At 37.5% G+C, this 22,716-nt stretch overlaps 2 protein-coding genes across 3 annotated transcripts in view; one reads left to right on the top strand and one right to left on the bottom strand.

Moving 5' to 3' along the window:
* Positions 1 to 290: 290 nt before the first annotated feature.
* Positions 291 to 7,546, top strand: LOC102227037 (voltage-dependent calcium channel gamma-5 subunit-like). Of its 2 annotated transcripts, XM_023348688.1 has the most exons (7): positions 291 to 429; positions 2,359 to 2,473; positions 3,175 to 3,441; positions 4,507 to 4,593; positions 4,956 to 5,096; positions 5,193 to 5,338; positions 5,878 to 7,546. In XM_023348688.1, the coding sequence occupies exons 3-7, from the start codon at positions 3,246 to 3,248 to the stop codon at positions 6,136 to 6,138; spliced, it is 831 nt and encodes a 276-aa protein (XP_023204456.1). In that variant the 5' UTR covers positions 291 to 429; positions 2,359 to 2,473; positions 3,175 to 3,245; the 3' UTR covers positions 6,139 to 7,546. The 2 variants fall into 2 exon arrangements, with proteins under 2 accessions (XP_023204456.1, XP_005808932.1); XM_005808875.2 differs by lacking the exon at positions 2,359 to 2,473.
* A 1,164-nt stretch (positions 7,547 to 8,710) lies between these two features.
* Positions 8,711 to 22,716, bottom strand: part of LOC102226583 (cytohesin-3) — a 46,133-nt gene continuing 32,127 nt past the window's right edge. Inside the window, exons 2-13 of the mRNA XM_005808873.3 lie at positions 22,457 to 22,539; positions 22,119 to 22,183; positions 20,888 to 20,954; positions 20,620 to 20,738; positions 20,097 to 20,177; positions 19,169 to 19,281; positions 17,573 to 17,721; positions 17,103 to 17,214; positions 13,571 to 13,647; positions 13,089 to 13,160; positions 12,820 to 12,974; positions 8,711 to 11,204 (exon numbers count right to left, since the gene is read on the bottom strand). Of these exons, the coding sequence (XP_005808930.1) occupies positions 11,132 to 11,204; positions 12,820 to 12,974; positions 13,089 to 13,160; positions 13,571 to 13,647; positions 17,103 to 17,214; positions 17,573 to 17,721; positions 19,169 to 19,281; positions 20,097 to 20,177; positions 20,620 to 20,738; positions 20,888 to 20,954; positions 22,119 to 22,183; positions 22,457 to 22,539 (1,166 nt within the window). The 3' untranslated portion in view covers positions 8,711 to 11,131. The remainder of the gene's footprint in view (positions 11,205 to 12,819; positions 12,975 to 13,088; positions 13,161 to 13,570; positions 13,648 to 17,102; positions 17,215 to 17,572; positions 17,722 to 19,168; positions 19,282 to 20,096; positions 20,178 to 20,619; positions 20,739 to 20,887; positions 20,955 to 22,118; positions 22,184 to 22,456; positions 22,540 to 22,716) is intronic.

Below are 22,716 nucleotides of genomic sequence, written 5' to 3'. Positions count from 1 at the left end.
CATTTGGAGTCAGGTAATCTTTACATAAAACAAAGCCTTTACCTAAAATCTAGGAATTCCTTTAGTAATTTGCTAGTAATTCTCAGTCATTTGAAGTTGCAGCTGCTGAGTTGCTCTCTCTCTTTCTGTGTGTGAGTATTTGCAAAATGAGCAACAGAAATCAGACAGCAGAGCAGGACCAAGTAGCTCTCCTCTCTCTCTTTCTCTCTCTCCATCTTTCTCTTTCTCTCTGCTTTTCTCTCTCTCTCTCTGTCTCTCCCTCACCCGTTTTACTGTAGCATCGACACACTGCTTCATCTTCTCCGTCAACTCACTGTTCTCCAGAGGATTTTATTCATCACTGGTGAATTTACCTCATTATTCTTCCATCAGGACTTTTTATTTTTAACTGTGAGCTGCAAGATTTTGTGGTTAACACTTTACAAACAGGTAGGAGAAGACTGAACACAATAGTCATTGTAAAAAAACGTCACAGGCTTTTGGACGTATTTGAGATTTTAACGATTTTCACCTTGAACTTGTCAGACGATCTTGTTGAGTGAGCTGTTTCATTCCGTTGTACTGTTCCAGCCTCTTGGACCTTAATTTCAAGTAACTATTTTAGAAATTTGTTTCTAAAGCTTCTTCAGGAAAAATAAATTTAAACACTTGCAAAGAAAAAAAAATCAATAATACAGTTGAACCAGAAGTTTACATACACCTTTTTTTCTCACTGTCTGAAGTTAAATCTAAACAAACTTCTATCATTTTTAGATCTTCTAGAAGTACCACATTTATTTCTATTTGCCAAGTGCCACAATAATGAGCAAAAGAATATGTCATGGAATTTTTTTATATACATTTCAGTGCTGTAACATCATCTCTCTGAGATTCATGTAATCACCCTTTTAATATAAAGACATTTGGGGAAATTTCTGCATCATTTGGTCATTTTAGCTCATTTTGCTATTGAATCATCTAATGATCCATTTTTAGTTAATAGCAAGAACTTACTTGATTACTATTTAGTATTTCAAAATTATTGAATACATTTTTATGAATTACAGGTATGAGAAACAGGCCCACAGTATCACACATCCTCCACCATACTTAATCCATTTGGAAACAAGCTCAGTGTTTTTTTGTTTTTCAAATCCAGCTGAAATGTATGTGGCCAAAAAACTTCAATCCAAGTCCCAACTAACCAAAAGACACCATTTTAGATAAACACAATTTATTTTAGCTAACTCCACACGCTTTTTCTTGGCATTCCTCATATCTTTTTAACTTGTAATTAACATCTAATGGTGGATACTAAGATTTTTTTTTACCTTCCATTTCATCCTGCTTTGTGTGTGTGCTATCAAGATAAAGATGAATCCTCGTCCATCCTTTTGTGTCCATTAGTTGTGTTTTTTAAACTTTTTAATTATCACTATGTCTGCAGATATAAACAAGTTTGTGCAAGTACACATTTTCCTGTTGCAATTTCCTAGGACAGGATGTTAATTATAATATACAACTATTTCATATAATGAATGTTTCAGTCACATTTAATTTACCAGAACTGTTAAAGGTGCCAATAAGTGTGGCACCAGTAGTTTTTTTTTCTTAACATAAACAATTATTTCTTAGTCGGAGATGTGTTGTTATGTTGAAAAAAACTCTTATTATGAAAACACTCTTAATGTAAAACAAATTTAGGCTCAAAGTTTTTTAATATTGAATTTTCTGCAGCTTTTTTTTTAAATTTGAGCTATCTTTTATTCTGTTTACACTGCTTTACAAGAGTCAATAATTGTTCACTGGTGTTAGCTGTAGACTGCATTTACTCATCACTTACAAATAGCTGATGAATCGGTTCATAAGTACTTCAATAAAACTTAAGAAACATTTAATGCATGTTATCCCATTGTTTTAATTTTGAATATTTTTTAAGCCTGTTTTGCATTCATTTTGAGACAAAATAATGTATTTTTGGTTAATAAAGCAGTAAAAAGCATCCTAGTTGGGCTGATCTGACTGAGTTGGTAATCACAGCATTCCCAGCTGACACCCAGGTGGTGCAGGACTTTAATCAGCTGTCTTGTTTGCTTGTGATGATGCATAACAACAGGAGGTTGGGACGCTAAATCTACATAACTTTAAAGCGCTGCTTTATTTTAAAAAAAACACAAACTTTTGAGAAGCTAATATCTGAAGTTGATAGATGAATGTCTTCAGGCTGTTATGAAATAAGCCAAGTTAAGGTTTAGGAAATGCATGTTTAAAAGTCCTATGTTGATTTGTACTGTCCTCTGATATTCTGTGCCTTAGTAAATCAGCCCACATTCATATGTGTCCCAGTGGGAGGTCTAAATTACCACTTTTCCTCTTCAGATACGTCTTGCTGTGTGATTCTTCACCCATATCTGCAGACTGATTGTGTCTGTGAGTGACTAGCTTCTACTCACTGGCTGAAAATGTCAAAAACGAGGAGTGGATTTTAAACAATGTGAGCATTTGTATTCATAGTATTCTGTCACGTATTTCAGGTCTTTTAGTCTGGAGGCTCAAAAGGCTTCATAAATGGTTTCCATTTTATTCTTTCTTTCATGGCGGGTTGCCTGGAGTTAGACAGGACATGAAGAGAATTTAAAAAAGGAGACTAGATATGGCAGAGGCTTGCTCTCTGGCACATGACTGAAAATACATCTAAAATAAACATTAAAGGTATTATTGATTTAGCCCTGCATTGTTTCAATGAGATTGCTTTGTAAGAATGCCCTGAAATGTCTTGTGGGTAACTGAAAGACGTGGCACTCATAGAGATTTTCATCTTCATCTTTAAGTCAGTTGTCTGTCATCTTTCCTGCTCCAAATTTTCTTACATTCACTGGTTTTTGCTCAGATGGGTTCACAGAGCTCAACACTTCCAGAAACATCTAAAACTCTGAATGAATGAGATTGCATAATCTTCTTGGAATACATGTGTAAGATTTTATTAGAATAGCTGTTTTTCTGTATTTTTTTCATGTCTAAATACAAGTATTTTATTTATTGTATGTACTTATATGACCAATATTGAATTATTTGGTATTTATTATTAAAAGAAAGTTACATTTAGATTTCCACTGATGCATTTTTAATTTTCCACATCTTTCTAACATTCAGTCTCTCATCACTTAAAAGCCTTCTTTGCTTCCTTCTCTCCAGCGTATTGTTCCAGGACCCAGTTTTTTTTATTTTATTTTATTTATTATAACAACAACCATCTTTTGGAAACCATGAGTGCGTGCGGCAGGAAGGCTCTGACTTTACTCAGCAGTGTCTTTGCAATCAGTGGCCTGGGGCTGCTGGGAGTGGCGGTGAGCACAGATTACTGGCTCTACCTGGAGGAGGGAGTCATCATGCCTCTGAACCAGACGGCTGACATCAAGACGTCACTGCACTCAGGTCTCTGGAGGGTCTGCTTTCTGGCTGGTTGGTAACATTAACATGCTTTAAGGAGTGATGCAGAAATTTGTGATGAATTTTGACAGTGAGCCATCTGCTAGTCAGGGTTGGTGAAAATGGATTTCACACTCTCACTTTGAAAGATGTTCATCTTGTAACTGGGGAGAACTGATCGTGTCGTCACTCCACTGCAGCTTTGACATTTGTTTAATTGACATTCACAGCGGCTATAAGTAAGTGTGGAACAGGAGCGTTTCAGTCACACGCTGTAATAGGAGGCGATTTCAGTGATGCACCATACTACGCATAAACAACGAGCTTCATGAGAGCGATGCCACCCCACTGTGCCACAGACAGAATAATTCCAGCTGGACTCTATATTACATCAACTGAGTTGCATCACATCCTCTCTCCACAGCATGCCGTGTAATCCACACTTCTGTAAAAATAAAAATACACTGAAGACAAACTGATAATCAATTTCTTATCAACAGCTAAAGGAGAGCTTTACAGTAACTGAGAGCAGATGGAGGGTATTTTATTATTTGTAAAAAAAAAAAAAAAACTACACTTTTATAAGTGTAGTTACTCTTATTATAAGAAATAAGTGTAATGTACAAAGTGAAAACATTGAGCTAAATATTATTCAGGTTGAATGCAGGTATTTGAAACTGTGAAAATCTATCATAAATTCATATTATTGAGCAATATTATTGATTGCACCCCTCCCGACCTCACTAGGGTCAAGGGTGTTACGAAATGGATGGATGGATTATTGATTGTGCAAGTAAATTCACTATAAAGACAATGAAAATTGTCGCGTCATCTAATTAGTGACGCGCATGAATGGATGAACGAGATTCCCACTGTCCCTAACTCCCATCCAGCAAAACCACAGCCAGGGAACTGGCTTGGCAGAATCAGCGAGGAAAGAAGACCCTGTTGAGCTTTTCCTCATTTTCCTGCACCATTTTAACATTTTCCTGTTTTAAATATAAAACTGCCTTACTTGATTTTAAGATTTCTAGAGAAGCAGGGCAAATGAGAGCTCATCATCTTCTTTCTACTTTGCTTATCATTTTCTTTTCTCAGGTGAGGAATCCGGCCGCTGCTCCACCATCGAGTACATGATGCCAACGAGTCTCCAGCTGACGTCAGAGTCCACAGGAAATGTACTCAGTGAGTAAAAAAAGAAAACCTACTCTTTAGGCAAATGCATCCTTCTGGTGTTGTTCAAGGTGACCAGCTGGAGTATTGTTCTGTGATAAGAGCTTGTTGTTTTCTAATGCATGTCCTTTCAGAAATGCCTGATCTGAAAAGCATTCTGACAAATGAGTCATCAGAAACCTCAAGTTCCTGCCTGTTTCTCTCCAGAATACTTATCACATCCAATCAACATCACGAGTCCTTCAGTGCAGCTGAGGACAAAATGTCTTAAAAAATGTTTACTAGTTCAATCCAATAAAGGAGTAACTTATCTTCACGTCAACATGAATGAAAACAATGCCCTACAACTTGTTTTCTCTAATTCATCTTCTCAGAGATGATCCGCTCATCGACCCCATTCCCTCTGGTTAGCCTCTTCTTCATGTTCATCGGTTTTGTCCTCAACAACATCGGACACGTCCGTCCTCACCGCACCATCCTGGCGTTTGTTTCAGGAATCTTCTTTATCCTTTCTGGTACACAGATCTGATTATTTGTCTTAAGTTTCTGAAGTATTTTTTTTCTTATTTCCTCACCATGTTCACGAAATGAGTATCTACTGTATGTTTCAGGGCTGGCTCTAGTGGTGGGTCTGGTATTGTACATCTCCAGCATAAATGATGAGATGCTGAACAGAACAAAGAGCAGTGAGGTCTACTTCTCCTACAAGTATGGCTGGTCTTTTGCCTTCGCTGCCCTCTCCTTCCTGCTCACTGAGGTACAACAATGACAGCAAAATCTTTGCTTTGCACCATTTTAGCTGTGGTAAAAGTAACATACTACTGGTTCCTTGTACTGCTATATTAACTGCAGACATTATTTCCACATTTTGATTAATTATCTTTGAAAATATCATTGAAATTTTTATTTTTCCAATGGATGTATTTCCCATTTTAAAATATAACATACTTGACTTGTTGACCTATTTATTTCATTGTGCCTATTTTGGCACTTTATAAATATTCAATAAGTTAATTACTCAGGAAAATGTACTGGACCATTCAAATAGTTACATTTTATCCGTTTTTTCGGTCTTAATCTTCTCTCTCCATCACTTTAAAACAACTCCTGCTAAAAAAGGCTGTGGAACCAGATGTGGTCGATGGGGAGAGTGACCTCTGCTGGTCACAATGAGGAACTGTAGTGCTACAGTGTTTCCCTGCCCTGGTTCATGTTTCAAATACCTCCAGACTCTTGTCCCACATTATCACACTTCTCCACAAGCTATTTCAAATAATTTCTTCTCTCCCACTGCAGAGTGCGGGAGTCATGTCTGTCTACCTGTTCATGAAGCGCTACACAGCAGAGGAGATCTACCAGGCTCGCCGCCCCAATTTCTACCGGCCTCGGCTTAGCAACTGCTCTGACCACTCCGGTCAGTTCCTCCACCCAGAGTCCTGGTCGCGTGGACGAAGCCCCTCTGACATTTCAAGTGAAGCGTCACTGCAGATGAGCGCCAGCTACCCCGCTCTCCTCAAATGTCCCGACTATGACCAGGTGTCATCTTCACCTTGCTGAGTCATCAGAGGTCGATAAAAGGTCACTGAGCAATCTCTTAAAGAGTCAAATGGCAAAGTGAAACAAATAAGTTTCATTGTATTGAAAAGAGACCAGCCAAATAAGTGAGTGCTATTGGTCAGAAGACTTGAGTTGAGTTAATTCCTATCAGGAAAAAAACGATTTCTTTGTAAATACAGTACGTTTCCAGCTTACAAGCGTATGCTGAAAAGTTTTAATTTTGTTAGGCTCTTATATGACAGACCAGTGTTTTCAATCCAAAGAGCCATTTTTACATTCAGTCATGCTAATTAAAATTTATTTTGATCCACAAATGTTACTGAATATAGTAAATTAATTTAAAGAGCCACAATTTTATTTCTATTTTTAGGTTTTACAGTCAGGAAAAATATAACTTTCCAACTTTAATGAAGTGTTGACATTTGCGGAAAATGAATTAGAAAAAAGCACATAGTTTCCAACTCAATGACAAGAGAAATTAAATCTAAATATATCATTACTAGAACTTTTAGTTTCAGTCTGTTGTGGAAATCAATGCAATTATTCCATTAAAAAACCTGCTAAAACCTGCATTTGTTGTTATATCTACATCTAAAAACATTAGTTGGTTGAAACATTAATTGAAAACTTGATCTAGTGACCAATGTTGAGGGCAACTAGATAAGAAGAAAACCAGATGACTCTTCTCTCTTGGCTTTTCAAACACCATTGAGAATCTAAGGTGTCTGAGAACCATATTTTTCCTTCCACTTCAAAAAATGACTTTCTTTGGTCTACAATGCAAAACTCAATAAAACATAATAAAGCTTGAGATTGGAAGGTGACAAAATATGAAAAGGTTTGAGAGTTAATTACTTTTTAAAGTACAGTACATAGTCCTTTGATTGCATTTTAGAACGCTATTGTTGAAGGAGTTAGCTTCGGTTAGCTATGTCTAAAAATATATATCACGATACCACGGCATCCAGTTAGTGCAGAATGTTAGCATTTATTTGACTTTTTTTCCGTTAGGGAAAATTATCTTTGTCCTGGAGACGTATATGTCCTGACACTTGTGTTAAATTTGATCGTTCTAGTTTCTGTCACATCTGTTGATTTTATTTGATTCTGCAATTAAATTACATTCTGTATCAGAAATATGTGTGGTATATTAACAGAAATTACTAGGTTTTTTGTGTGGTGTTATTGGCAAGGTCAAGTATTCCCCAATTCAAACAGGAAACAACGATATGTTGGCAAACATTTCCGTCCTGGCAAATTATAGAAGTCTGTTCTGTATAGATTAAGCATTTTAATAACAGATGTTGGAAATCAGAACAAGAATAGATGTTAATTACTGAGTATTGTCCATGGTATAACTATTTTTGTGATAAAAGTGTGTAGCACACTAAATCACCTGGGTAATAAATGATTTCAGCACAACAGCATACAGTAGTTTATATTCTTGAGAATTAACAGGTGTAATTTACACTTCAGCCACTAGGTTACACATTTGACATTGTTTTAGAGTGAGTACTCATTTCAATGCCATGAACGCTTAGTTAACATTTTTGGCAAAAAAGGGGGGGGAAAGTCCTATAAATTAGTTTTTATCACAGACCTAAACTTCAACTCTAAAATGGTTTGATTAGTGAATCATTCAGGATATCTGATGGCGGCATCTGTGATCTTCTACAATTCACATTTTCATTGCTCTGCACTAAGAAATTATCATAAGAATGACAGAAATTGTGAAAAATATAACTTTTTGCATAATCATGCCATAGTTTTTGCAAGAGACAGAAATTATCATCTTAAAAGGTTAAATTGTGATTTGGGTTGAATCTGATTGTTTTCTGTGTGCCTGTTTTTCTTTGTTCTCAGTCCTTTCCAGTCAATTAGGGGGGGGGGGAAATTCTTTTTTTACAACAGTGAGCCTTTAACAAAAATAACAGAAAATGATGGATGGATAGATGTGCTAATCTATCAAATTTAATTCAGTTTATTTCTATGGACGGATAATCAGCGGATTTGTGCACCATTTCAGTGAAATGGACACAGGATAGTTAGTTTAGACACAGACATGTCCTTTCTCCAGATATCACACCTTTTCCAGACAATGAACAAAACTCCAATAGTTGAAGTCACGAAAGGGTCTGTTTTTGTTTGATTGGGAAGCTAAATTTATATCAGAGACAATATGAATAGCTTCCATTGTGATCTTTTATTCTATATTGTAAAAGAACAAGATATGTTGTATTTTAAAAATACTCTGCATAGCAAAGTAAACTTTATGCAACACTGTAAGTTGATCATTCTTTGATAATTTAACTGAACAGTTTTCAAATTGTAATTTTAAGGAAAGCGCCTGTAGAGGGCACCAGTGTTCCATGTCCTGCCCAATAAGTGTTTTTGCAGAAACCCAACCGGTTTTTCCGAACATATCCTGTTCGGCTTCCTGTTTGCTTACCTTGGTTGCTTTTAGTCAGCCACGTAGCAAAACAGTCTTTCTCTACACTGGAAAAGTAATAAATATCTGCTGCAACGGGACTTAAAGCTCATTTATGCAAAGAAGTAGGTCAAGACGAGCGTCAATAATGAATATCCCAAGCTTTATGTATACTTTATGTAGATACATGTAATGTACAACGTGACCAAACAGCTCTTACAGAGATTATAAAAATTAATGCGACCACATGCCCACATAGGGCTGCAGAAGATAAAATTATGCCCTTATTTCACAAGGCCTACATTTTTATTTTACAATCACATACAAAACTATTTGTGTTTTTTGACATCTTTATCAACTATATAATCATCATCCATAACATGAAACATCATATTCACTATAATCTTTTCCATTTTTATAAATATAACAATCTTTTTCTCATTAGTCATGGCTTTTAAACAGCTTTGTCACAGTTGACCTAGATTTTCTTCATTACTTCTATCATTTTTTTTTAAATCAAATGATTGTTTAAGGCTTTTGCCAAGAAGATCCCAAACTTTAGCAAGATGCAAAAATGTTAGTGTGCATACTACAACAAAGACACTAAAACCTATACAATATATATACACATACATAACTTAGGCATACGTTATTTAAGATTTACAGGAAGTAATAATAAAATCATTTCACGAATAAAAATAAATACAAAAAAATGATAGCTGATTTTTAAGTAGAAAATCTTAAAGCAACACAAAAGCAAGCAAGGATCAAATGCAAACAGGATCACAACAATACACTAACATTCACCAACATAAGCAGTAGAGAAAAAAAAACTGGAAAGAGCTTAATTGGACTGGTACCAACTGGGCTGCTGCAGAGAGAAAAACAAACCCTTCTTTTAGACCGAAATGGCTTTCTGAAAATGAAAGCACTTTTGAAATCACAACCTTTAAGATACCCCAGAAATCAGATCTCTTGATATATTTTAGCACCAGCTATTGCCAGGTATTGTTGATTATAATTTGTCTTCAAAGCATGAGCCAGGTAAGTTAAATGCAAGTTTTCGGTGCTGCAATCGAGTGAAGCAATAAAGTAGAATAGGTGTTTCTAAAGTGGCAGGTCTATGATACTTTTCTAGGATCTCATTATAAAGCTTGTAGACTACAGGGACAGTGTAAAAGAAGGTTGTAACAGTTTTGAAACCAATCATTTAATGCTACTTTTGCACTATTTCAGATCTCGGCATGATGTAATCTATCATTTTTTAAACCTGGGGATCAACTTGAGGAAATATGCAAGATTTTGTATATCTTTGTATATCCCTATTGTACCTTCGAGTTATCTGTGCTTATTTTGACGGACTCTTGTTTTATGTTGTGTGAAAACCAACAACAGTAGAAACATCACTTCTCCCTGAAGTCGCCATCTTGGCTATAATTAGTTGAATTAACCAGACAGATTAAATTCCTAAGTTTCTCTTTCATTCTAAAATCTTCAAGATCTTCAGAAGGTCATCCTGCTACATAATGTAACATGAGTATGTGCAATGTCATTATTAGGTCATTGAATCACAGTTGATCTGAATCTACAAAGGTGCCTTTTATATGACATGTGAGAGCTGAAGAGCCTGTATTTTCAAAAATGTTCAAAATATCTCACAGCCTGGCTTATGTTGAGATCAAATTATGTATCTATAGTGATAAATGTGTTTGAAGGCAATGTGGGAACGTAGTGCATCACGTTTTCCAATGATATTAAAACAAAAAGCTGGTGTCCCAAAAGTCTGATTGGGGAATAAGGATTACAACTTCAGATCTGAAAGGGCTACGTTTTGAAGTCTCATATAAAAGCACCATTACTAAATCAAAATATAACAAAGTATGCACATTTCAAGTCTCTGCTCCCAAAGAAAAGAACACAGTCTATACTTTGACACCTTTTTTGAGGCTTCTCTGAGCAGGGCACCAGGAGAGACGAGCTCAGCACCAGAATGAGATGACGCCGCGGTCCAGCTGTGGTTTGACTGAACCACAACCACCATCCCTTAAAAGCGTCCATCTGTTTCCTCCTCCTGTCTATTCTTCTAACCTCGGTGTTGATGGCCATCCACCTGAACTCTGGTTTTTAGCTTCAACAACTTTTTTTTTTTTAAAGCACAGTGGAGGAAATACTTTCACACTGTATGCAAACAAACTTAACATGCACACTGCTGCACACACATACAAAACACATACATAGTTCTTTATAATAAGCCACATACATGCATGTGCACCTGAAACATGGCAGTTGTGCTTTAGGGGGCAACTAAAACATGTTTTGATATGAGTAGGGGCCGGTAAATGAGATGAAGAGGACGCAAACAGGCTGGTTCAACTGGTTTCTACATTACAGTAGAGATTTATATGTAGAGATTTATATGTTCCCCCCTCACTTACAGAGTGTCCAGGTTTGTCTTCAGGTCTTCAGTTTCACAAGTGAACCAGCTTAGCGCCATGCCATTTGTGTCTTCATGAACCAAAAGAGAGGAACATGGAGCACTTTGGAGCTTGACTTGATTGTCTCTCTTCACTTCTTGTTGGCGATGCGCCTTTTCCTGGTGGCCAGCATGTCGTAGAAGGGGTCCCTGCTAATGCTTGCCCTGGAGAAGCCAATCAAAGGACAGCAATCAAACAAACAACGCCACATGATAGAAGGGTCTCAAACATCTTTGATATGGAAATGGGACACATTTATGCAGACCCCTGCCTTAACCAGATCATAAAAAGGGGGGGAAAAAAAAAAAGTTTGCGCAGTGACCTAGTTAGGTTTCCATGGTTTCAGAAGATGAGCTCCCTCCCCATCCAGAGTTATTTTTTTTCTTCTTACTCCAATTTGGAAGAACCTCTTAAGAGTTCCCTGTTCCAGAACTCTGCCAGGAACGCAGTAAAGCATAGAATCCCACACATTCCCTCTTGCTCCCCCACAGGTTTTTTGGCCTCATTGGAGGCCAAACAATTGTGCTCAAGATTACTGAGTTTTTTCTTTCTTTCATAAAGAGCGATGACGGAAAGGCAACGTCAAACAAGAGTGAGTCAGGAAGCCAGTTGGGCTCTGCTCAGGAGCCCAGTTTCACGGCTGCTAAATCCTGTTAGCACCAGCAGCAAGAAGAGGCTAAACCCCCCATTGAGCTTATCGCTGATAGCCTTTGTAACTCCACAGCACCAACAAGTAGGCTGCAAACCATGACCATGCCCCGGATTCATAAAGCTTATTGTCATTTCTAATGAAACAATTACTCCACTGTGGAGTGATCAAGAACATGCAAGGCAACCCTGACCAACTGTCACCCTCCACCCCACAACACCCATTTGTGTCCTTGGAAACCCAATGCATCTAAAGAAATGTCAAAGCTGAAGAAAATGACAATTTTTTCAACATAATCTGGATCTAAATTATTGTGACTCAGTACAAGCAGAGTGTGCTTCCTTGGCAATCACATCTTATTAGAAAACTGGGGGGGGGAAATTAATGATGATTTCTATAAAAAGCCTTTCATCTCCCCAGGACCAGAGTCTTGTGTACCCCTCTGGTGAAGATGTGGTTCGTTACCCTCAGAGGCTGCGAATGCATCAAACCCATTTCGGAGCTGCTTTGCTGGCTCCCCCCTATGTGCCATACAAAGTCACTTATCCCTTCATCATTTCCAGAGTGAATAGGCTGTAATGGTATGTACACGGTGGATGAGGAATTGCAGAATATTACAGCACAAAAGGTGCTCTGTTCAGCTGAGCAAACTGCTTTTGACTTCACCATCTTCAGTAGAAGCAATTACACAGCAGTCAGTATTTAGGTCAATGACTGCCTGTCTAAACTGTGGAAGGAATACAATGCAAAAGCATTAATATTCCTTGAATCCTCCTTTCTTGATCCCACCTAGTGCTAGATGAAATGGCTGAAAAATGCATCAAATGCAAACCATTCTCAGAGAAATTAACCATTCATAAAACAAGATAAGGATTTTGTAGCAGAAACTCCGAAAAAGGTCAAACCTGAAAATTAAACTGAAATGTCTATCACATATGAAACCATAAAAACGTTGACACATATCTTATCTCTCTTTAAAGTATGACATTTCTGACAGAAAACGTTGTTTATTCAGTTGAGTAAACCCAATAACCACAGTGGCCTGGGCCGATGAAATCAACATTTATTGGTGTAAAGACCAAATATGTTTTCATGGTAGATTATCCCAATATTATCAGAAAGAAACTTACTTGATGGATTTAATCCACTCCTCCTTCTCCTCAGGCGTGGGTGCTGATATCCTGTATACCACATGGTTGCCCTCGACAACACGTCCGTCTGCCTCAGTCTTGCAAGCTTTGATCACCTGGCCTTTGTGATTAGGGTTGTATAACTCAAAGCAGTTCTGGTGGAACAGAAAAAAGCAAATGATTAGCTTTTTGCCTAGTAATATTTTCGTGTACCACTGTGAGACAGACATGCCAACACCGATTGTGGTCTCTGCTGAGGAAAGACTCACAGGTTTTCTGGGCTCTTCCACTTCCCTGATGCTGAGGTTCTCCAGTGGGATGATCCCACGAGGCTCTTTGTCCTGTAGGAGGGCAAAAACGAGACAAGATTAAACAAACAAGTGAATAGCAAATAAAATTTATGAAGAATCAGTAGTCAAAGTTCACAAACTGAAAAGGGGGAAAAAGAAAGGGCACACATAATTTTGTAAAAATCACATTAAAAATCAAGAGGGTTAGAAGAAATTCAGTTTGACATGGTCTATTAACTTTGAAATCCACCTCATGTTCTGTCCTCCACGTGTCCTCACTGCTCAGATGTTGAAGCGGATAATGCGTATTTCCAGCAGTCAGACAGAGGACAGGATATAATGATAGCATGCTGAAGGATAATACCGGAGTACGGAGAGGACATTGCTGATGCTGCACATACAGCCGCTTATAAAAATGATGAACTCCCTTTAATAAATAACGTTGTTGGAGGAAGACTCACTGTTGTGTATTCGAAGTAGTAGAGGCAGTTGTCCGTCAGGATGAACCACCTTCTCTTCCAGGTTTTCACTCTCCCCCCTGACAGGAAGAGACAGAGGAAACGGGAAGTGACACAATGGTACTAGTGACAGACTGGCTGTCTCCCTGTCAGGACAAAGAGCAGAATATGTGGCGCTCTAATGATCTACACCCCCACAGCTTCTCCTAAACTTTCTTATAATTATATTAATACTAAAAATGAGTTAATTTCTTTAATGGAACATTCTCCTTTCAGTGTTATAAATATATAATATGCCACATAAACATCTAGAAGTCATGTCCCCTTATGTATGGAGAATAAGAATTGATGTCTTTGAAACTAAATTAAAGATTTGTGCTCAGGAAAGTTGCTAATAACTCCAGGTTAAAATCAGATATAATTATCAATAAGGTTGATAATTATTTACTACCTATAAACAACAAACAAAGCTATTTTTGTTAGAGGTTTAGAGTTGTGTCTATCAGTGTGTCAGTGAAGTGATAAGTTTAACTATCACTATGAAATAGAAACTGAACTGTTATCCAATGATAAGAAGAAAGTTCACTTTGACTTTCAGAAGATTTTATGCTGGCTTGTTTATTTTACGATTACAATCTACAACCGTGATCTCTCCAAGCTTCAAGCTTAGTCAAACAATGACTCACACACCTGTTAAATTGTTACTGACTTTGCGTATTTGTTACTTATTTTTCTTTCTTGAGGGATCGCAAGAGGTTGATGCGGACCCAACCTGGCGTTAGGAAAAATCCCCTTGAGGTTCAAACCCCAACACAAACACATCAGCAAAAGCAACCAAAACCCCAGAGCAAGTTTGCCACTTCATGTGTTAATTTTCAGCAGGAAAAAAAAGACACAAAAGAAGAGTAAAAATAAATGTAGGTTTACGAGCAAGTTAAGCCTCTAGCAGCAGCTGTAGAAATTTAAAGTAGGAGCAAAAAGGAGGCTTTAATACCAGGATTCTAGTGTCTTCTCAGTTCATGCAGAATTGCGCCTTTTGCGTGAAACACAAATCACGGTTTTGGGCCTCCTTTAACTGTGGTTGCATTGCCTAAACTTTCTAGATTTCACTGCAGCATCCTGGTAGTCTCCGCAGGGCTACACATAATTACAAAACCTCTCCACTCCCTTACATATCAATAGACTCTGGCTGTTGAATTAGCATGGACAAATTTCCGCTCTGCACTGAGATGTACTTAGCAAAAAAACTAAAGGCATTTATTCCTCTGCATCCTCCAGGGTTTATTTTTAGACAGTTAAATTAGAAGTATCATTATCAAAGCTGGCACAGGGAAAAGGCTCCAGGGGGGAGCCGTACCATAATGTAATCATGTTAGGCCTATGAGCCACACTGGGACACTACGAATTCGCACTCACCAGCTAGATGAGACCACTGAGACATTACACAGAGTTAGAGGAATGTGCAGGTCGAAGCCAGGTGTGTGAATGGGGTCATAAACCAAACCACCTGCAGTGAATCTGCTCCTTAGCCCATGAGAAAACTGCATGCCGGCCATTAAACATTCTTTATATTTGGTTATAAAACTCGGTGTTAAATAACAGATATATAATTAGTTATGTAATTTAAGAATGTAGTAACCCCTGGGGTTACCATTCGGTGATGAAGTGAACTCTAAATTAGAAACACATGAAACTATAAAGCAGGAAATGGCAAAAGGGTACATGGAATAAGGGTTCCTTTACACACAAAATCTCAATTATCTTCCTTAAAGGCATTAGGATGCCTTCAAAAGCAACACAATTGTTAAATGATGTGACACCAATAACAATATACCACTAGTAAGGTAGTAAATAGGTTCCAAAGAACTCATTATTTAGTAGGATGATGGACAAGCGGGAGGAACGTTAAGAATGTTGTTTAGATGTTACTTAAAATCATGATTTTACTCTCACTACATGCAATAGGTGCCTCAACATACTTCCTCATGTCCGCTTAAGCAAGCTGTTGGGCCTTTGCTGTTTTGCACACTTATGTTTTCACACCATTTATGGGTCAGTTAAACCAAAAATAGATCCTCAGGTCTATAGCTTTCACTGTTACTGCAGAGGGTGATGATGCACAGGTTTATCAGTCTTTATCACAAAGGAAGAACATTTTGTATGTTGATATAGAAGGAGAAATACCAACTTTCTGTCATGGGATTTCTTCAAAGCAAGAAACCTGTTTTTCCCCTCTTGATCTACAGTACCTGTTGTCATTTTTATGTGTTAAGCAGCACCTTTTAAATGATACTTTATTGTCTCTTTAGGCACCGACAGACATCAGGTTTCCAAAAATCTTTATGGTACATGGGTGTACACAAAGGAAACTGGCAGAGCCTTGTGATCAGATACAGATGTTACCTAATTATTTGCGCATAAATAAATCAGTGTGGTGTCCCTGAGTGAACTCAACTCTCAGTTTCTGTTTCTGCAGTTGTTGTTATAACTTTCTGGGAATTATTCATTTGAAAATGAGTTCACCTTCTGTGGCACTCCTGACCCAATTGTAAAGAAAGCAGCGCAGTCTTTTCTTTTCCTGGCCTACAATAAATCCAGCTTCCAGTAGAAGAAATGTTTTTTTCTGGATAATCTATGTTAAACACGCAGCTCTTTGCTTTAGGGAAGACTGTAGTTGACAAAAATACTCTAATGTCTTAAATACAGGATGTACAGGATGTTTTTTCCAAATTAAGGTTAACTGTGTCTTCACAGAGAGACTGCGTTTACTCACCGAAACTATTTAAGAAGCATTTTGTTTCAGAATTAGAAAAATGCTCATGTTTAAGTAGCCCCACAAATACTTTGGTAAATTTGACCTTACATGCTTTTTGACCTTTGCAATGCCTTTCAATTTGAAGAAAACTGAAAGGCATTGCAAAGGTATTGGGGAAAGCATAGCTGAAACCCTACCCATTAAATTTATGATGTTCAAAGCAAAACATCACATTTATGAAACTTTTTCTTTTAGCTTCACAAACACAGGATCAAGTGGAACTAGTGAGAGGCAATAAAAATAGAGAAAATAACACTAGTAAGTGTATACTGGTAGGTCTTTATCATCTTGTAGAAATGCTTGAATAATTGGGTCCCAACATACTGCCTTTGAGCCATGAGTGTTGGTTTTATCCATTTTATCCATTATTGAATTTTAAAACTTTTTTTGTCTCCATAAAATAAATATTTTATTGCCCAGTGCTCATAATAACATGAAACCTTTATAAAGTTTCCATTTCTGTTTCAGTCTTAGTATTATTCTGATTGTTTACCCTTCAGAGGACATTTACTAAAAAAAAAGAAGCTCTTGCTACTATTTGGTCTGTGTACCGAAACACTTCACTTCCACCTTGCGTGACAACACTTTGCAGTTTAAGCTTTTGTCAGGAAAAAAAATCCCCAGCTGTAAGGCAAATAAAAATGCAAGAGTAAACACATTAATTCATCCAGGATGTCTTACACTCTCCCCACAGCTGAACAGAGGGAGACTCACACTAACCTAATTTAAGCAGCCATCCTTCTCTGTCTGGGTTGAAGAACGTGTGCGTCAGGTCGTTCCCATCATCCTCTGGAATCTTAAAGGGTTCACTCTTAATGCTGTCGTAGAGATTCTAGAAAAGAAAAGGGAAAACATATTTTACATCAGATTTAGCTTATTAAAACACAACTCTGACAACCTAGGTTAATGATGAAAATGAACTTTTTAAAAAACATTTTTAACACTTTTAATCCACTATCTTCAATAAAACAATTGAATGAAACAAGTGGATTAAGTTTAACCTAAAATGAATTGTTGACAAGAGTCAATTCTTTCTGTTGCTTTTCATAAATTCTATATTTAAAAACAAACAATTAAAAAAAGATAAAGAAAAACAAAGAGTAACACTTCTTGCAGTCACCAGCGCAGTGATTTGCAGTGCAGGGCTCAATATTTCCAGACATTCAAACTAAATAAGTCACCATTCTTACCCTGAGTAGCTCCTCGGGGAGATCTCCTCCCTCATTGATCCCCCTGTTCATGGAAATGAAGCGCTCCACCGGGGGCTTGTCTCGGACGTTGGGATTGTGAAGGCTGGTGTTCAGCATAATAATGGCAAACGAGAGGACGTAGCAAGTGTCTGTGGAGGAAATTGGACAGTTTGACACATTTGTCCTGCCTTTGGACGGGATTACTCTTGACATAATACATACTAATTCCCAGCATATGATGTTATTTAAGTACATGTTCATGATGGCAGACTCCTTTTGCAAAGTAGTCAAGGCTGCAGGACTTTTCATCGCTTCAAAACATCAATAGCAAAAACTACTACGCTAATTTATTACAATAATTGTCTGTTTAAATGTTTGCCAAATGACAATTATCAACATATATAGTTTTAGATTTAGGTTTTGGAATTTTTTCTAACTTCCTGTAGCAGTTAGCTGAGCTGCAATGCTAACAATAGATTGGAGGTAAACTCAAACAGCTAAAAGAGATTCAGTTATAGTTGTGTTTATTTCATTCCTGTCCCTGATTTTGCATCAGTACAGCTACTAACAGCTTAGTAAATGTGGTTCTTGCTGATACTCGAGTCAGTTCTGTCCATTTAAACACCACAAGGGGGCTAGCAGCCCCTTCAGTAGCTAATGAATCATCCTAGACATACTGTGTCTATATTACTGTGCAAATTGTATGCTTTTTTTATATTGCTAAATTACAGCAGCATAGTTAAGATGAAAATGAAGAGGCAGATGTACCTCATTTGCACAGTCCACTCTGTCAAATCAAGCAACTGTTTTAAACAAGAACCAGAGTGACCTGACTGAGATTTGTGAGTAAAACCTACAACTAACCTTTTTTTAAATAATTGATTGGGAGATATGTGAAATAAAAATCAAAGTATAATCAGCAAAAAGGGCTTAGTTTTGTTGACACAACTTTCCCTCCAATCTTTTTTGCACAAACACACACATATCCACGATCATAACTCCTACTCACCATCCTGGACCTCATACATCCACACACTACCAGCCCCAGTCAACATCCTCTCCACTTTGATTTATAACACTGCACAACCCGTTCTCAGGAAATGGCCAATAACTTAGTCAGGGTGTGTTGCTGCTTCAATAGTGATGACCTGAGCTGCCACCTGAACACAGGAGGCTCCATACAGGACGCAACGAGACAAGACTGTACTAATGACCGCCACTGAGCAGAGATCAATATTGCTATAACCGCTGGAGACACAGATGCTGATTACACAGAGGACAGGGGGAAATTTCAACATGTTAACTTTAGCTGAAATTTTGAGAAGTGTAAATTTATGCCTGAGGAAGTGAACTTTATATAGAGACTGAAATACTAATCTTCTTTTCTGAGACTGAACGTTTATCTTTGTGAAAAAATTAAAGATTTGCTTCGGCCACAGTAAAATTTAAACTTCAGATGCAGGTCTGGCAGTTTACTGGGAGCAAAACAGTCAAAATAATTGATTTGAGTTTGCAGAGGTCTTTCTGGCTCAAGTAATCCAGTCATGACAATGCTGCTGTGTGTGTGGAGGTGCGGGTATGTGTGTGTGTGTGTACCTGTGGACTGGAAGACACCAGGATTGCACTGGCAGTACCTGGAGGCAAACGCCTCCATCATGCGATCGATCTTCTGGGCTTCACCAGGAAGTCTGAAACTCCACAGAAACTGCCTGCAACAGCAGAAAACAGAAACATGATGATCTCATCATATAGTTTTGATGCAAAATTTATATTGGATTTTTAGCTCAAATCTGGTACCAGCCAGCACAGGATTTGGTCTAATTATTAGACCTTCTCCTATTAGACTCTAATAGTAGAAGAAGAGAAGAATAAGAAGGTAAGGTAACAATGCTGTTGTGAATGTTTAAAAAGCTACTCAGGATTTTTGGCAGGAATGTTAAGAAATTCAACACCATTGCTATGGTAAAATACGATGATGGTGATAATGATGGGAACATTGATGTACTTAAACTGTGTATTTTCCAGTAAGAAAACTGATTAGAGCTTGCCAAAGACTTGAGCCTCCAGGCGTAAATTCAATTAAAACGTTTGTGGCAAGACTTAAAAATTCTCTAAAAAGCTTCATCTTTTTATTTTGATCTTTTTCAAATTATCTGTCTTTATACTTTATGTTATTGCTTCACTATTAGCAGAATGATGTTCCTAGTCCCAGACGGTACAACATTCGTGTATGAAAACATGTGGAGATTTTATACATGTGGCTGTGTACCATCATCCCACCAGCGCTGTCCCCAAAAAGCAATATTTACAAATAATCCACAAGTTGTAGTAATAAAAATGAGACCTTTTTATCCAGGAGTAAATACTAAGGTTGTGAATATAGTTATAAGGTTTGACAGTATTAAACTGCTGTACTGATAACTTCTACTGGTAAAGGATGATACATTATATGCTGAGATCTGGCACATAATAGAAAGACCAAATTAAAGTGAGACCCAGTGTTTTTTAGTATTGTATATCTCACCTTAAGGCTTGAACAAGGTTGAGGTCTGCAAATTCATGAAGCTCCACAAATGCCTGAAGGACCTTGATATTAAAGTCATCCCTGTAAAAAAGAAAAAGAAAGCTATATTTACTTTAAACTGCTAGGGAAAATTGAGATAAACACTAGTAGTGCATTTTGTGGTGCATTTTGGGACTCTTAGAGGAAAGTTGAATGCGGCAGCCAGGATGCAGCACCTATTTTAGCTCCAAAACTGTTGAGCTGTCTAACCGAGACACTATTGCATCTGTATTTTGACAGCTCTACCCCGGCCCCAACATCTTTCAGATAAAAACCACATGTCCGCCCAGATTTTTTCTCTCTCTCTTTTTTTTTTTGTTTTAGTTGCACTGCCTCCTGTCACAGCTCTGCTTCATAAATTCAGGCTACTGACTTCCAGGAGATTTCTGGTTGGGTCAGAGCACAGGCAAGCAGAGCTCACAGAAAGACAGGAAGAGAGAAAAGGAAAATAAAAAGAAAGCAGAGGGAAAACTGGAGAGGTTACCGTTCCCCTAAGTAGTCCCCAATGACTGTTTTGTTGAGCCCTTCGCCTTTGTAGAGGAACTGTGCGATGTCCTCAGGGGTGTTCTGGAGAAGATCATTTTCCAAAAGAAACTGGATTCCCTGTTAAGATATTACTCTTCAGTTCAGTTGTTTTAAGAAATGTGATAAATCATTTTAGCATAATATAAATCACTTCATACAAATAAAATTCAAAAGCAAAGGTTATATTGATTCCGAAGTCTCAGTCGAAGCTTAGAAACCTGCCTGACCTTCTTAGGATCCATGTTGAATTTCTTCCTTCCCATGGCAATCTGTTTGTTTCTTTGTGAGGTTTTGCTGCAACAACAATAATAAAAAAAACTATTAGATATGAGATACACTTAGAAATTAGCTAGTGACCAGAATTAGATGATTTTCAGCTTGATTGACCCTGACTGTCATTTGTGAAAATTGTTTTACTACTGTATCTTTTCATATTGCAGATCTTTTGAAAACCTCTGAACCATCTAAAATCTATATGCCACAGAGGAAAAACTGTATCTATAAAGAAAAAAACCCATCAAAAATCATCCACAAAATTCTGAATAGTACAGTTATCTCATGTCAGGTTGTCTCACGCTGCTGTGTTTGCTCTGTTGGTCAATTCTGTTTTCTAGGTTTTACTGCTCAGTCAAATATTGAATCTACAGATTCCAAAATAGATAGTAGACACCACAAAGTGACAGCTGCAGCACTACATCTCAATAAATCAGCTCAACCCTTTCTACAACAGTTTCAGAAGAATATTATTTAGTATTTCAATGCCTTAATCCTTTGAAAACACACAGAATGTACACTCCATGGAAATCTGCACCTTTATGTTTCAGTGGATGCTCTCAGTGCTCCCTTGTGCCCAAAATAACCCGAGCCAAGTTTTACCAGCTGCACCTGAGACACACACAGCCTGACACATGGCCTCACTCCATCTCAGCCAATCACAGGAAAGCATCCACACAAAGACTGTTTGACTAATGTTTAGATAAAGGCCATTTTTTACTTCACTAATCAAACAATAGAGGATTAAACTGTTCACATAAAACATAAAATGACAGGTGTAATGCTTGGAGTAAAATTAACAATCTCTCAAAAAAAACCAAAAAGGAACTAGTTCCTGAAGTAAACAGATCCTGAACAGATCCCGAAGTAAACTTTAAAAAAAAAAAAAAAAAAAGATCAAATGAAAGCTGCTCCAAGTTTCACCTAATTTTAAGCTGAAAATCCTCTTGTGTCACAGGATTTGATGGACAAAATTAAAATTGCAAACCTTTCTTTACGGATTCTGGAAAACACTGTCGGCCCTCATAATTCTCTCACATTTTAATGAGGAAAGTATCACCCAAAAAATAATATATGTAACCCAATTCATTAGAATTAACATAATCCCTACTATCAGACTCATAGGAATTCAGTTTGCTATACAGTTCAGATGTACAGTATGCACTAAAATAAACCCAAACTCACCTCTCCCCAACACAGGTAAGCTGTTCAATCTCATTCATTACTTCAGCGATTTCAAATTTCAGCCGCTGCAATGAAAAAAAGAAGAAAGGATTCAGTTGACAATTTCATATGCATATGTATTTGATCCATGCTAAAACAATATTCTAAGAGACAACTAAGAGACTACATGTGATATGATAGACGTGTGTCTGCATGCAAATAGAAGTGGAGAAGCTGCATGCAGGGTTTAATGCATTGCATTATCATCTAGCATAACATCAAAAGAGTTTAAAATTTTTCATCCAATCCAAACCTTCAGCTCTCAAATGCAGCTAAATGAAAGAAATTTTGTCACTTACTTCGATATCATCAAGAAGCTCTTTTTTTCTGCGTCGTATGTTCGAAAGCTCATCTCTCTCTTCCAAAGACAAGTCCTCGGGCACTGGAAAAAAAAAGTGGGGAAAAATGAAACGGCATTTGAGTGAGAGAGAGAGAGAGAGAGGGGCTGGGTTATGACGATGGATTAAATTAATTCATTTTCTGAACAGCCAGTCAGAGTCATGGGGATTAAGCTCGCCAGTGCATACCTGGTTAGGGAATCCGTCTAAAAGACATTACA

Source organism: Xiphophorus maculatus, chromosome 16, assembly GCF_002775205.1.
Source record: "Xiphophorus maculatus strain JP 163 A chromosome 16, X_maculatus-5.0-male, whole genome shotgun sequence".
NCBI classification, from domain to species: domain Eukaryota; kingdom Metazoa; phylum Chordata; class Actinopteri; order Cyprinodontiformes; family Poeciliidae; genus Xiphophorus; species Xiphophorus maculatus.
The sequence above is the reverse complement of the archived record's forward strand: the minus strand, read 5'-3'. Positions and strand labels throughout refer to the sequence as shown.

Bases quoted from the DNA above. Each gene is read 5' to 3' on its own strand.
- LOC102227037 (XM_005808875.2), top strand. From the start codon at position 3,246: ATGAGTGCGTGCGGCAGGAAGGCTCTGACTTTACTCAGCAGTGTCTTT. The intron at 3,442-4,506 runs GTTGGTAACATT...TTCTTTTCTCAG, and splicing joins GAGGGTCTGCTTTCTGGCTG to GTGAGGAATCCGGCCGCTGC. The intron at 5,097-5,192 runs GTACACAGATCT...TGTATGTTTCAG, and splicing joins AATCTTCTTTATCCTTTCTG to GGCTGGCTCTAGTGGTGGGT.